Source organism: Eschscholzia californica, unplaced genomic scaffold (genome assembly GCF_041429995.1).
Source record: "Eschscholzia californica isolate CP2 unplaced genomic scaffold, dmEscCali1.0.p SCAF_5, whole genome shotgun sequence".
NCBI classification, from domain to species: domain Eukaryota; kingdom Viridiplantae; phylum Streptophyta; class Magnoliopsida; order Ranunculales; family Papaveraceae; genus Eschscholzia; species Eschscholzia californica.
This window is the reverse complement of record NW_028238472.1, coordinates 52,296,493-52,311,183: the sequence shown is the minus strand read 5'-3', so window position 1 is coordinate 52,311,183 and position 14,691 is coordinate 52,296,493. Positions and strand designations below refer to the sequence as shown.

Here is a 14,691-nt window from a genome sequence, read left to right as displayed (position 1 = left end):
GTCAAAAGACCCCTCCTATAAAATAAAACCAATGTAGTTATGTAATTTGAAGATTAGGAGAGGGAGAAGTGGATTTGATTTAATGGTGATTTGAAGCATTGGTGGATCAAAAAACTAATTGTTCTTTGCCCTAGTGTATCAGTAGTTCAATCTAACAGTCAAGATTATAGTCAAGATTTTTCATGGTTACAAACCGATAATAAGACAAGTTATCAAGTGTACTTTATAAATGGTACATTATTTTGTGAACAGATATTAGGGATGTTTGAGATTGAAATTGTCGGAAAATAATTATCTTATCTTATACTCCCTCAGTCCCAAAAAGAATGACCTAATTTCTATTTTGGTTTGTCCCATTTTAGTGTCCTATTTCTAAAAATAAAGAAAGAAACTTTTCGCTATTTCCAATAATACCCACTACTATAAATTTAATGACAACTTTATTTAAAAGTAAGTTCAACTTTTTCATTGTAAATTATAATAGTTAACGAGGATACAATTGGAAAAACCATGTTATTTTTGAAAGTCAAACACCAATTAATGATGTTCCCTTAATAAGTTGGGGTTTCAAAATAGGTCATTCTTTTTGGGACGGAGGGAGTACTAAATATATATGTATATATTGATTTACCCGATGTGCTTGGACGGACAATGGTAGAGGTATCTCCAAAAAAGCCTGCCTGATAAACCCACGTACTCTGATAGAAGAAGGACTTAGTGTTCGATCCGCTCAGCCCAACGCTTCAAGGACCCACGAGCACCCATACTCGCACGATTCCCACCCCCTATATGAGTGATTTTATTGATTCAAATACATGGACCCCAAGAATTGGATTTCGCCTCCAACGTAAATTGGACTCGTAATCTAGATTTTTGAAACAGATGGAGAACCGACTGACCAAACATATGTTGGCATGACATTTTGTTGATCTTTTTTTATGAATATGGACAACAATTTTTTTTTTAGCAATAGTCATTAAGGACATTGATACATCAACAAGATGTGATAAGCATAAATACTGCTTAAAGTTCAACAACATACTAAAGAAGTCTAAAATCCGATAATCATTTTTATATACTTTTTTTTGTTATTGACAAACATTTTTATGTACTTATAATCCGAAGTCAATAACAATAGATTTCACTTCCTCTAGAAACCAAACTGGCAATTTCTAAGATCTTAGAACTATGTAAAAGTATAAAAGTATTTTCAGCTAGTAATGATCATGTGAAAAAGGGTCACGTGTTGACAAGGGTAACTATGTAATCTAACACTAGTAGTTGAAGTTACTTTTCAAACTGAAAAATAGTAAAGGGTGCAAAAAGGTAAAAAGGTGAAGAAGTTGGGGAGTTTTTAGAGAAAGTGAAGAGGGAAGCAACGGCCACTTTCTCCCTTCCTTTTTAAAAACGACAAACTCTCAGTCCCCCCCTCTCTCCGTTTTACATTAACCGACGCATCAATTTCCTCCTCTCCTCTCATTTTCACTTTCTCTCTCTAAACCCGTGTGAACCCAGAAATTTTAGAGAGAGAGAGAGAGAAACAAACTAGTAGACACACCACCGTCGCCGATTTCTATTGGATTTATTCAGCTACCCAAACCCCCCCACAATCACTCCTTTATTTGAGAATTATTTGGGGGAAAGATTTCTTTCTACTATTAGTTCTAGTTTTTAGAGAGAGAAAGAGACAGTGGGGAGGGAGTAGAACTGTGTAAAATCACTTGTAGATGGTGTTGGAAGAGAAATTTAGTTGTTTTTGAACTTGGGTTTCATCTGGTTTTGGATTTAGGGTTTTATTGTTCTTCATTATGGGTGGTAGTGAGATTAGTAGGGTAACAATGGTGATGAGATTATTTTTCTCTTTGATGTTGTTGTTGTTGTTGCCATTGAGTTGTTCTGGTCGAATGGGTATTTCAAGACAGAAGCTTGAAGTTCAGAAACACTTGAATCGGTTGAATAAACCTTCTGTTAAGACCATCAAGGTTCCATTTTTCTTCTCTCTTTAACCCCCTTTTTTTGCTTCTTCTTCTTGTTTTTTGAAGTAATTTTTAGGAAATAAATGATGGGTTTCTTCTAATTTTCTTTCTCCAGTTAGGGTTTTTGTTTACTTTAATAGACATTCAACAAAGGCTTGTTGATCTCTTTCTTCCTTTCTTTATTTTGTACTGGGATTTACTTTTTTCATAAATGGGTTATGATTTTTCATCAATTGGTTGTGATTTTTCATAAATGGGTTATGATTTCCTCAAATTTGAATTTTTTGTACTCAATTTTTCTCATTATTTCCTAATTATTTGAGATTTTCTTAGTTTTTGTGTTCATCTAAGTTTTTCCCCAATTTTTCTTCTGTTTTTTTGAGATTTGAGTATTTGATTCCTAAATTTCTTCCGTTTTTTGAGATTTTTAGAGCCCAGATGGAGATATAATAGACTGTGTTCATCTTTCTCACCAACCAGCCTTTGATCACCCATTTCTCCAAAACCACACAATTCAGGTCTGGTTGATTACTTTCCCTCTCTCTAAAATTTTTTTACTTTTTGTTCCAATTTTCTTCCTTTTTCTTGATTTAGAAGGTTTGATAATTGATATTGAAGAATTTTAATGGTTTTTTTTTTTTCAGATTAGACCATCTTATCATCCAGAAGGTTTATATGATGATGAAAACAAAATCCTTTCAAATGAGGAAGAGAAATCAAAATCACCCATTACTCAACTATGGCATATTAATGGAAAATGCCCAGAGGGAACAATACCCATTAGAAGAACAAAAAGTGAAGATATTTTAAGAGCTAGTTCTGTTAAAAGATATGGTAGGAAGAAACATAGAACCATTCCTAAACCTAGGTCTGCTGCTCCTGATCTCATTAATGAAAGTGGTCATCAAGTAAGAAGAAAGCCTTCTCTCTCTCTCTCTTCATTGGTTCATTTCCTCTCACTATTTTTGTTCAATTTCTCACTCTATCTTTTTGTGAAATGTGAGTAGCATGCAATTGCTTATGTTGAAGGAGATAAATATTATGGAGCAAAAGCTACTATTAATGTTTGGGAACCCAAAATCCAACAATCAAATGAGTTTAGTTTGTCCCAAATTTGGATCTTGGGTGGTTCTTTTGGTGAAGATCTCAATAGCATTGAAGCTGGTTGGCAGGTAATTTTAACCCTCTCAAGCCATGTTTGACGTAGGAAAAGAATGTGATTATCAATACTATTTTTAATTATGTAATTCTTCGTAATCGTGATACTTTAGTACTCTTGTATTGTTTGGTTGTTCATAAGATTGTTGGAAAAGAAAATTGCAAATCTACTTACCTCTGGGCATTGGTTTTTCTCCCATGGGGAGGATTAGTATTTCTTGAGAAAATGTGATTCCTCGTGCATTCTCTTGCACGAAACGACATTAAGGATTGTGATTCGTGGTAATGACATTCCATTTCTATGCGCTAAAACATACTAAAGGTTTTCCATTTACTCATATTTTGATGGTTTTGTTCTATGAACTCTTATTCGAAAACCCATAAACAAAACTTTAAGAATCAAAACCATTAAAAATCTCTCCTTTTTTTACTTATATTTGGATGTTAGTTTTGATTTATCTATTCTTGATTGAAAAAAAAACAGGTTAGCCCAGATCTATATGGAGATAACAACACAAGACTCTTTACATACTGGACTGTAATTCTCTCTCTCTGTCTCTCTCCATGTTATTTTGTTCTTAGATTTTCTCTTTTTAATCTATCACATCTTTAATGGGTTTCCATTTTTTGATACAGAGTGATGCATATCAAGCAACTGGATGTTATAATCTTCTTTGCTCAGGGTTTATTCAAATCAATAGTGAAATAGCAATGGGTGCAAGCATCTTTCCTGTATCTGGTTACCATGGTTCTCAATATGATATCAGTATACTTGTTTGGAAGGTAACAAACACCAAACTCTAAATTCCAAAATAGTACTACTGCCATTCTGAAACCATAACCCATTTTTAGAGAGATAAAATCTGAACAACCCCATGTTGAAAATTATAAGAAAAAAACAAGACAGATATGACAGATGAAGGAAGCATGCAAAAACTCTGACATTTGTTCATTTTATGCAGGATTTGCAACTTCATCTCTGTTATTTGACTAATTCTTTGATTTGTTTAATTGGTTATTTTTTTTTTGTTAAAGTGAACACCAAACTCAATACAAAAAGTATACCCAGCCACTTAGGTTAAAAGAATTAAAAAATATAGAAAGAGATAAAGAAATCATGTAAAAACTCTGACATTTGTTAATTTTGAACAGAGTTGAATCTTGATCTTTGTTATTTGACTAATTCTTTTATTTGTTTAATTGGGTTGAAGTAGAACCCAAAAGAGAGATGACTCACTTAGTAAAAAGGGAGTTGCTATTCAACCTGTCAATTTCAGTCCACTAGTTAGACAATTATAAATCTGAGTCGTTCGTTTTGATTTAGTGACTCGTCTAACTACTGAGCTACATTGATGGTTTGTTTAGCATTTCCTTGATAAAAATAAAGAAATTTGTGAAGCATGTGGTAAAAAGTGTGTGTTGTTGTAAACAATCTCACATTAGTAGTGAGTCGGAGTGTGGTGCTCCTCTTAAGAGGTTGAGCACCCTTCCCTAGTGAGGCCTTTTAGTTTCCGCCGATACAGAGACCAGAGTTCGAATCTTACGGTATCAAACGAAAAAGGAAGAGTTTTTGACATTTGTTAATTGATGTGTTATTGATTAGTTTTTGTTTTTGTGGTGTGTAGGATCCAAAAGAGGGACATTGGTGGATGCAATTTGGGAATGGATATGTATTAGGTTATTGGCCATCATTTCTCTTCTCGTATTTAGCAGATAGTGCATCCATGATTGAATGGGGAGGTGAAGTTGTGAATTCACAACCAGATGGACAACACACTTCTACTCAAATGGGTAGTGGTCATTTTCCTGAAGAAGGGTTTAGTAAAGCAAGTTACTTTAGAAATATTCAAGTTGTTGATGGATCAAATAATCTAAGAGCTCCCAAGGATATTGGTACTTTCACTGAGCAATCCAATTGTTATGATGTTCAAGATGGCAATAATGGTGATTGGGGTAGCTACTTTTACTATGGTGGCCCTGGCAAAAACCCTAATTGCCCATAAAGAAAAAAAAAACAAAACCCTAATCCCCTCTTCTCTCTCCTTGTAATCATTCAATGTATTCTAAAAGCCTCTCTTTCTCTTTCTATTACTTTTAGACCCTTCTTTTAGGTTAGGGTTAATGTTATTTTGTAGTGGGATGGTTGTGTCCTTTTTTTATTCACTTTTTTAAACTCTCCAATATAAGAGATTGGGGAGGAAAGCCAACTTTCTTAAAGCTCAAAAGAAAGAGGCCTTTTTCTTATTTGTCAAATAGATTGATGGAATGCATGTGAAATTCTTGAATTTTGGTATCTTAACAATCTTTAGTAGTTGTTTAATGTTCCAAGGAGATTCTCATCTATCAAAGGATAATTATATGGAAAAAAAAATTGGGAGACCTATGAATTTGGCATGAATCGATATCCGGTCGTTGGATTCAGTGGATTTCTCTCTCTTGATGAAGACGGGTGAATCTAATACATCCGATGGGGATTCTCGACAACTTGCATTTGTTGGTCTCCCTATCACGGTTGTGATGGAATCCAATGCCCCATCTTGGTCTATATATCTCCCTGTCATGGTTGTGATGGAACCCAATGCCCCATCTTGGTCTATATATTGATGAAGGTTCTTGTGTCGCGTTACTATCATCTTGAGATGATAAATGAACTATCTGATTGCTAGCTGTGTAAAACCAGGGCTACCCTGGCACAATATCGTTGCGTGCGTCGGGATTTTTTTTTTTTTGTTTAAGGTATTAGGATTACTTGTAAATATGTTTTCTACTTTTAGGGTGTTATAAATAACAATTTAGCTTTAATTTGAATATTTGAGCTAGTTCATATGTCTAGTTAGCTTTTGAAGATCTTTGTTGAGTTAACTAGATTTCCTTTACTATTTTGAAATGAACCAAATTAATGGATTCAGAAAAGTTGAATGAAGCAATTATGAAAGATTTTTAATTATAGTTAGTGATCAACTATTCAAGTATCCTATCTTTATACTACTTACTCAAGATTCCTTATCTATTATGACATTATGAAAGTTGAGTTTAGGAAAGGGAAACAGTAATAGACTGAAACTTTTAGATGCATTCCATATCTATTTGCATTATGACACTATGAACAATGTAAAGCTATGAACAACCACTCTAAGGAAGTCAAGTTCCAAATCCATATTGTCGATATATTCCTGTAATTAAGCTGCTTCTCGTCTTCTATTCATCCCCATTATATATTACTTTGTCCAAATTAGTTCTAGAATCGAGTGAAATTAAACTACCGAAACAAATCAAAGGTACAAAATGACGTCCGATATCCTTTACCTTAGAAATTGTAGTTTTCTTCATCTTGTCATATAAAACTAAGTTCTCTCCATCTCCCTCGAACAATATGTTGCCATTTTTGAAACACTTGATTGGCGAAATTGTTCGAACAATCCTGTCTTTGAGAATGGTAAACAGTTTAGTCCAAGACTCTCTCACCCCGTACTCTTTCATTACCCACACATCAGTACTAACCTTGCGAATACTATCAGTAATGCAAAGATACTCATTAACAACACCGAATCCTATGTATTCCGACAAGTTTGTTGACAAGAAAAATTTCGGCATTGCTACTTCTGTTAAAACTAAAAGTCGCGGAAGCTATTGAACCTATCCTAGAAATTGATCCGATTATGAAGATTAATCGAAAAGCTAAGTCAAAATCAAATATGCGAACAGAATTTAACGAGGTTCGGCTTTAAAGCCTACGTCCTCGGGCGAACAAGAAATCTTTATTGAAGGATAGATGAAGATGACTAACACAATCCGCAAGTTCGTCCCAAGATGGTACCGTATAGTAATTAACCTTCTATACTAAATCTTCGACGACCGAGAAATTTAACACCGCTCAAAACTATGAACAAAAAATCTCTCTTACTTGCTCTCTCTCTAGCTCTCTCTAAAGAAGAGTTGTGTTTGTGTTGGTGTGAATTACAAGCACTCAAACCCCCTATTTATATATGGTATCCACCGTCATAACAAGCCCAATAATAGAAACTTAGTTTCTAAATATTAGTGCCAATTACAAATTGGAACCGCCTATAGCCATGCTTCCAATTGATTTAGAAACTGCCTCTTCAATCCACCGACATGCCTACCATTTGAATTTTGAGCAACTTCCAATTTTGGATTCTCCCACCGACTATCACAATTCTCCACCTCGTACACAATTTGATATACTTCAAATTTTGGACGAACACCAGGATACTCCTTGTAAGATATATCTGCTTCTTGTAACTTCATCCGACTGCACCATATGACCATGGTTGCCTACGTACCCTTTTACAGGATCAAGCCTACCGTAGTTCTACCAACCCTTCACATAAAGATTACCTTGTCGCCATTACGCCCTTTCGGGCAACTTAACACGAGCCGATTTGCAGCAATTCCAGACAATGCTGAAACTTGCTACACGTCACCACTTTAGTCAACATGTCCGCGGGATTCTCATCTGTGTGTACCTTCATGAGAGAAACATCACCTTCCTCTATGACATCTCGTACAAAGTGATACCTGACATCGATATGCTTAGTGCGAGCATGGTGAACCTGATTCTTCGCCAAGTGGATCGCACTTTGACTATCACACCATACATCCACACACTCTTGCTTAATCCCCAGATCATCCAGAAGACCCCACAACCACAATGCTTCCTTCACACCCTCGGCCATAGCCATATACTCGGCCTCCGTAGTAGATAACGCAACTGTAGATTGTAACATCGATCGCCAACTAACTGGAGCACCATGTACCTTAAACACATAACCAGTAGTAGATCGTCTTCTATCTAGATCGCCAGCATAATCCGAGTCAACATAACCGCTTACCTGACATGTGTCTCCACCAAAGCACAAACCCGTATCAACAGTACCCTTCAAGTACCTCAAGACCCACTTCACAGCTTCCCAATGTGTCTTCCCCGGGTTTGCCATAAACCTACTAACAACACTGACCGCCTGTGAAATATCCGGACGAGTACACACCATAGCGTACATCAAACTGCCAACTGCACTAGCATACGGTACACGATCCATATGATCCTTCTCCACCGTAGTAGTGGGAGATTGTTTTCCCGAGAGCCTGAAGTGTGGTGCCAAAGGTGTTGACACCGCCTTCGCATTCTGCATCCCAAATCGAGAAACTACTCGTTCGATGTAACCTTTCTGATTCAAGTACAGTTTCTTACTTGACCGCTCTCTCTTAATCTCCATTCCCAGTATCTTCTTTGCAGCGCCCATGTCTTTCATCTCAAACTCTTGACTGAGTTGAGATTTCAACTTATCTATCTCCACCATGCTTCGAGAAGCAATAAGCATGTCATCCACATACAAAAGGAGATAAATAAAGTCACCTTCGCGAAGTTTCTTGATGTATACACAACAATCATAGTCACTTCTGCGAAAACCATGCTTTAGCATGAAAAAATCAAATCGTTTGTACCATTGGCGAGGGGATTGTTTCAATCCGTAAAGAGATTTCCTCAAACGACATACTTGATTTTCTTTGCCCTCAACCTTGTATCCCTCTGGTTGAGCCATATAAATTTCTTCTTCCAAATCTCCGTGCAAGAAGGCGGTTTTAACATCGAGTTGTTCCAGCTCAAGATCACTGTGAGCAACAATACTCAATAGCACCCGAATAGAAGTATGTTTCACGACTGGTGAGAAAATCTCATTGTAGTCGACCCCTTCTTTCTGTGCATAACCCTTGGCCACTAGTCTTGCCTTATACCTTGTACCCTTGATCTCGGAAGAATCATCTTTCTTCTTGTACACCCATTTACAACCAATAACAGACTTACCTTCGGGCAATGGGACAACCTCCCATGTCTTGTTCTTGTGAAGAGACTCCATCTCTTCTTGCATAGCAACCAACCAACTCTCTCTATCCTCCGCGGTAATAGCTTGTTTGAAGGTGACCGGCTCGTCGTCTTCCACCGAGAGTGCATATTCAACAAGATTTGCCTGCCCATAATGCCTAAGAGGTTTGTCTGACCCTAACCTCTGTACCGGCTTATATAACCGTTTCGGCCTAGTGTGTACCGAAACATCCTGCTGTTGTTGTTGTAAAACTTGTGTACCTTCCCCTTGAACCTCCTCATGACCGGGTTCATCAATTTTCTCATCCTGAGTATTATCCTGATGCTCCACCTGATCATGATTCCTAGAAACCCGTTGGTCTTCGGCTTCTACTTCCACTACTTGAGCTTTAGTAGACCCAACATCACCACAACTAGGCACCGTAGCTTTCGCCATAGCTACAATAGATGACTCATCAAACACCACATCTCTGCTGATTACAAACTTCTTGTCTTCCGTACACCATAGCCGATAACCCTTGACTCCTGTAGCATATCCTAAGAAAATTGTCTTCTTTGCTCTATTGTCAAGTTTGTTACCTTTAACATGGTAATAGGCCGTACAACCGAAAACCTTAAGTCTCCCGTAATCTGCATGTTCACCTGACCACACCTCGTAAGGTATGCCGCCATCTAAAGAAGAATGTGGAGACCTGTTCACAATATAACAAGCTGTAGCAACAGATTCTGCCCACCATTCTACGCCTAGTCCCGAATTGGAGCGCATACATCTAGCCTTCTCAAGTAGTGTACGGTTCAATCTCTCTGCGATTCCATTCTGCTGAGGTGTGTTTACTACTGTCCAGTGCCTCACAATGCCTTCCTGATTACAAAACTCCTTGAATGCCCCATCCGTGTACTCGGTCCCATTATCCGACCTTAACGTCTTCAGCTTTCGACCAGTTTTGTTCTCAACCATTGCTTTCCACACCAGGAACGTGTTGAATACCTCATTCTTATGCTTCAGAAAATAAAGCCAGACAAATCTCGAATGATCATCAACGAATGTAACAAAATACCTGGAACCACCCTTGGAAGGTAACTTTTCCGGTCCCCAGACATCGGTGTGTACGTAGTCTAACACCTCTTTGCTCCTGTGCTTGCTTGTAGAGAACGTCACCCTGTGTGCCTTCCCGAACACACAATGCTCACAAAACTCCATGCAAGGCTTCTTCATGTCCTTCAACAAGCCTTTCCCGCACATCAAAGATAGACCCTTTTCTGACATATGCCCAAGGCGCATATGCCAAAGCCTCGTACTAGCCGTTGGATCTCTTCCACTGATTCCTACTGCTACATCTCCCGTAATTGTTGTCCCCAAAAGTTTGTATAAATTACCGTAACGAGTACCTCTCATTACCACCAAAGAACCCTTAACGACTTTTATGGAGCCATTCTCTATAATTATCTTACAGCCGTTCCGCTCCAACACACCAAGGGAAATTAGATTTTTCCGCAAATCGGGTATGTGTCTTACGTCCGTCAATGTTCTCACCACTCCATCGTGCATCTTGATCCGTATTGTTCCGAGTCCCACAGTTTTACTTATACTATCATCACCCAGTATAACTGTACCACCATCTATACTCCTATAGGTAGTAAACAACTCCCTATTTGGGCACATATGGTGTGACGCCCCTGAATCAAGCATCCACTTATCGAAGATCTTCTCAGACACCTCTGTCACCGAGAAACATTCGTCCGCCTCTTCTGACACATATCCCGCCTCTTGCATCTCTTGTTTCTCCTTGTAGCCTTCGTTCTTTTGCTTCAACTTTCTCTTTGGACAAGCCGCTTTAAAGTGGCCAAGCTCACCACAACTAAAGCACGTTTTCTTGAAAGAGCCTCTAGATTTGGATCTAGATTTCCCGCCCTTTCCCTTTCCTCTTTCATTACTCCTCCCCCTTGTTACAAACAACCCTTGTGCTTGTTCCTTGTCTACTCCACCCGACGCCATACTGCTAGTAGCAACCTTACGAAGGTCATCCGCTAATAGCGAATTTCTCGTCTCTTCCATGGTTAGACTATCACCAACAAGCATCAAAGTTTGAACAAGGTTCTCATAGGATTTAGGTAATGAAAGTAACAATATGAGGGCTTGGTCCTCATCCTCAACCTTAACATCAATATCCTTCAAATCTGAGATAATCCTGTCAAACCTATTCACATATTCCTGAATAGAAGAACCCTCTTCCATTCTACATGTGAATAATTTGGATTTTAAGTAGACCCGATTCGTTAAAGTTTTCGTCATGAAACTGCTTTCTAGCTTTAACCACACACCCGCCGCCGTTGCTTCTCCGTCTACTAGGAACGCCACGTCCCTCTCAAGACACAACATAATGGTGGCCCGTGCTTCGAGATCTAACTCCTCCCAATCCTCATCTGACATATCTCCTGGTTTCTTTCCCGTCAACGTCTTGTGTAATTTCTGCGAGATTAACAGATTCTTCATCTGCATCCGCCAATAAGAAAAATCGTTTTTCCCATTGAACTTCTCTATCTCATATTTCCCTGATTTGACCGTACCACTTCTCGATCCCATCTTCTCTTCGTTCAATCTCAACAAGGCTCTGATACCAATTGTTAAAACTAAAAGTCGCGGAAGCTATCGAACCTATCCTAGAAATTGATCCGATTATGAAGATTAATCGAAAAGCTAAGTCAAAATCAAATATGCGAACAGAATTTAACGAGGTTCGGCTTTAAAGCCTACGTCCTCGGGCGAACAAGAAATCTTTATTGAAGGATAGATGAAGATGACTAACACAATCCGCAAGTTCGTCCCAAGATGGTACCGTATAGTAATTAACCTTCTATACTAAATCTTCGACGACCGAGAAATTTAACACCGCTCAAAACTATGAACAAAAAATCTCTCTTACTTGCTCTCTCTCTAGCTCTCTCTAAAGAAGAGTTGTGTTTGTGTTGGTGTGAATTACAAGCACTCAAACCCCCTATTTATATATGGTATCCACCGTCATAACAAGCCCAATGCTCTCTCTCTAGCTCTCTCTAAAGAAGAGTTGTGTTTGTGTTGGTGTGAATTACAAGCACTCAAACCCCCTATTTATATATGGTATCCACCGTCATAACAAGCCCAATAATAGAAACTTAGTTTCTAAATATTAGTGCCAATTACAAATTGGAACCGCCTATAGCCATGCTTCCAATTGATTTAGAAACTGCCTCTTCAATCCACCGACATGCCTACCATTTGAATTTTGAGCAACTTCCAATTTTGGATTCTCCCACCGACTATCACAACTTCCTTGAACCTTTCGGCAACCACATCAAAGGAAACTATAGCATTATGACGTTTAGAACACATAGTTGCCATCCAATGAAGAGCTCCATTAACAAGTAAACCGTGAAGAGTGTGAATGATTTTGTATGGTATGTTTTGAAAAAGTTGTTTCCATGAATTGGAGCCTAAAGTATAGAGTATTGCCTCGCTATAATCCACACCATGGCGAGTCCATATGCTTTGTATTTTCAATAGCTTGTAATCGTCAAGGTTGGAATCATAATAGAAACCGAACCCATACGAGACAATATCCGTAGAACGAAGTAAAGTACCACAATTTGGTGAAGGTAGTAGTCTGCATTCATCAGTGAATGGGTTCCAAAGGTAATATTTACTATGATTAGCTCCAACAAGATAACTATCACGAGTGAAGCAAACCAAACCATAACAAGAACCCACAAATCGAAAATCAAGTGGAAAAGAGATAAATGGGTAATGGGTAAGGTCAAGAAGTTTATTAGTACTAGATGCCACTAATGAACCAGAATCGATATAGTTTAATCTGGTATAATATCTGAGAATGAGAATAAATTTGTCTTCTTGAATGGCATGATTATAGTAAAGTTTAATGAAATAAGGGTCAGAGAATAAAGAGTACCAATTTTTGCATACTGACTTTAATGATAAGATAGATTTTACGGGTAACCTCACAAGAATGTTAGTCGTAATTATTTCGTCAGGGATCGAACAAAACCCTCCTCCTGTTTTCATCTTCTTCTTCATCATCTTAACCTTTTAGAAACTACACATGATCAGAGAGAGATATGAGAGGTACTCAACAGTTTGATTATGTGCCAAAGATATATATATATTATATATATACATATTTGTTGTCAAGAATTAGGATTCCTAATACAAGTCTTTGTCTATATATTTTAGAAACTACTAATTTTTTCTTCCATAAACCCTTACCTCTACCGGACTACACCACCCAATACATTAGTAGGATATTGCTAAGTAAAAAGGGGCGGGTAAAGACACTCGGAGAAATAGGGTCGGGTGGCTTATTAACGCTGGTACGACTTAGGCTAGGCACCCAGGCGCCTGACCCCTTTTGATTTTTTTTCTTCTTCTCCGTATCATCATCATCATGTTAAAGAACCACCGTGAAACATTAATGAAGATTTCAAATATAAAAATCCTAATGTGATAGTCCCACATCGCCCACGAGAGTGTCCGGAGGCTGGGTTATAGGTGTACGCTCAAACTTGGTAAATGTCGATGCCTTTTGAGGGGCTCGTGGAGCCTTCACCAAGAACAAAACCCCACACATGTGTGAGGTGTCTAAAGCGGGGACAATATCGATAACTGCTAGGACTTGGGGCATCACACCTAAAACAAGTAATTTGAGTGTTCCGAACCCTAAAACACAAATCATATTTATATCTAATATCGAACAATCAAATTAGGTCAGAATTTGACATACCTATTTAATAACAAATTCAGAGTAATTGTCTTGAAGTAAAGTTAAGACAAGATAGCAGCTCAAAGTTCTTTCTTGAAGATGTTAAGTTTGTGACCATCCAACTCAAAACCAATTGACAATGACTGGAGAGGACCTATACTTTATATTCTTGGTTGCTAGTTACTCATTCTCCCATGTGAGACTATTCCCACACGCCCCCTCACGTGTGGTGTTCTTTGAGCCTAACACGTGTGTTTTTTTTCTTTACGGGTGACGTGGAACACGTGTGCCTTTTAAGCCTATCACGTGTGGGCCTAGCTCTGATACCATGTTAAGTTTGTGGTCATCCAACTCAAAACCAATTGGCAATGAGTGGAGAGGACCTAGACCTTATATTCTTGGTTGCTAGATACCCATTGTCCAATGTGAGACTATTCTCACAGAAGATACCCTCGGGTTGGTCAGTCTAAGAGCCAAAACAAGGGCTCAGATTGGCCTGAGTCTGAGCCCTTGCTTTTGCTCTAAGACAGGCCGATCCATGTCCTTTATACCCAGATATCAATAGGTGTTTGGGGCCACATGAGATTGATTAAGGTCAATCTCCTCTCCTGGGTGCGAGTAGCCACTCCGCAACCCAGGAAGCCTTTAATAGATCCAACTAAAAAATGCCTTAAATCACTAAATAGCACTTCCAGGAAGAAATACAAAAGAAAGTAAACAAGTAAGAGACAAAATTTCTCCTTGGTAGAGGGGAAAAAAAATTATTTATCGCAAAAGACTTCTTCGGTAGAAAATATATCGTTTTCAAGTTTTCTTATTATATCATACAGAGATATATTATTTTTTCTATTGTCAAGTGACTAATTAAATCGCTTAGCAACACCTCCGAAAAAAAAAGACACATTCTTTTAGCTATTTGACCAAAAGAAGATGTTGGAGTAACTAGCATTGTTATGCAATT

General features: G+C 38.1%; 2 protein-coding genes across 2 annotated transcripts; one reads left to right on the top strand and one right to left on the bottom strand.

Annotated features, from left to right (window-relative positions):
• Positions 1 to 1,336: 1,336 nt before the first annotated feature.
• Positions 1,337 to 5,419, top strand: LOC147540467 (protein neprosin-like). Its single transcript, XM_086638907.1, has 7 exons — positions 1,337 to 1,982; positions 2,408 to 2,494; positions 2,621 to 2,884; positions 2,984 to 3,148; positions 3,619 to 3,672; positions 3,771 to 3,917; positions 4,760 to 5,419. Exons 1-7 carry the CDS (start codon positions 1,809 to 1,811, stop codon positions 5,135 to 5,137), a joined length of 1,269 nt encoding a protein of 422 aa, XP_086495033.1. The 5' UTR covers positions 1,337 to 1,808; the 3' UTR covers positions 5,138 to 5,419.
• Positions 5,420 to 6,313: 894 nt separating this feature from the next.
• Positions 6,314 to 13,051, bottom strand: LOC147540466 (F-box protein CPR1-like). The gene is made up of 2 exons (XM_086643225.1): positions 12,229 to 13,051; positions 6,314 to 6,745 (listed from the first exon to the last, which is right to left on the bottom strand). The coding sequence occupies exons 1-2, from the start codon at positions 13,049 to 13,051 to the stop codon at positions 6,333 to 6,335; spliced, it is 1,236 nt and encodes a 411-aa protein (XP_086499351.1). The 3' UTR covers positions 6,314 to 6,332.
• Positions 13,052 to 14,691: the final 1,640 nt, after the last annotated feature.

Excerpts from the sequence above, each read along its gene's own strand:
- LOC147540466 (XM_086643225.1), bottom strand. The coding sequence starts at position 13,051 with ATGATGAAGAAGAAGATGAAAACAGGAGGAGGGTTTTGTTCGATCCCT. Across the intron at positions 6,746-12,228 it reads GCTCAAAATTCAAATGGTAG|TTTTAACAGAAGTAGCAATG; the intron begins GCATGTCGGTGG and ends CGCGACTTTTAG.
- LOC147540467 (XM_086638907.1), top strand. The coding sequence starts at position 1,809 with ATGGGTGGTAGTGAGATTAGTAGGGTAACAATGGTGATGAGATTATTT. Across the intron at positions 3,149-3,618 it reads GCATTGAAGCTGGTTGGCAG|GTTAGCCCAGATCTATATGG; the intron begins GTAATTTTAACC and ends AAAAAAAAACAG. Across the intron at positions 3,918-4,759 it reads TCAGTATACTTGTTTGGAAG|GATCCAAAAGAGGGACATTG; the intron begins GTAACAAACACC and ends TGTGGTGTGTAG.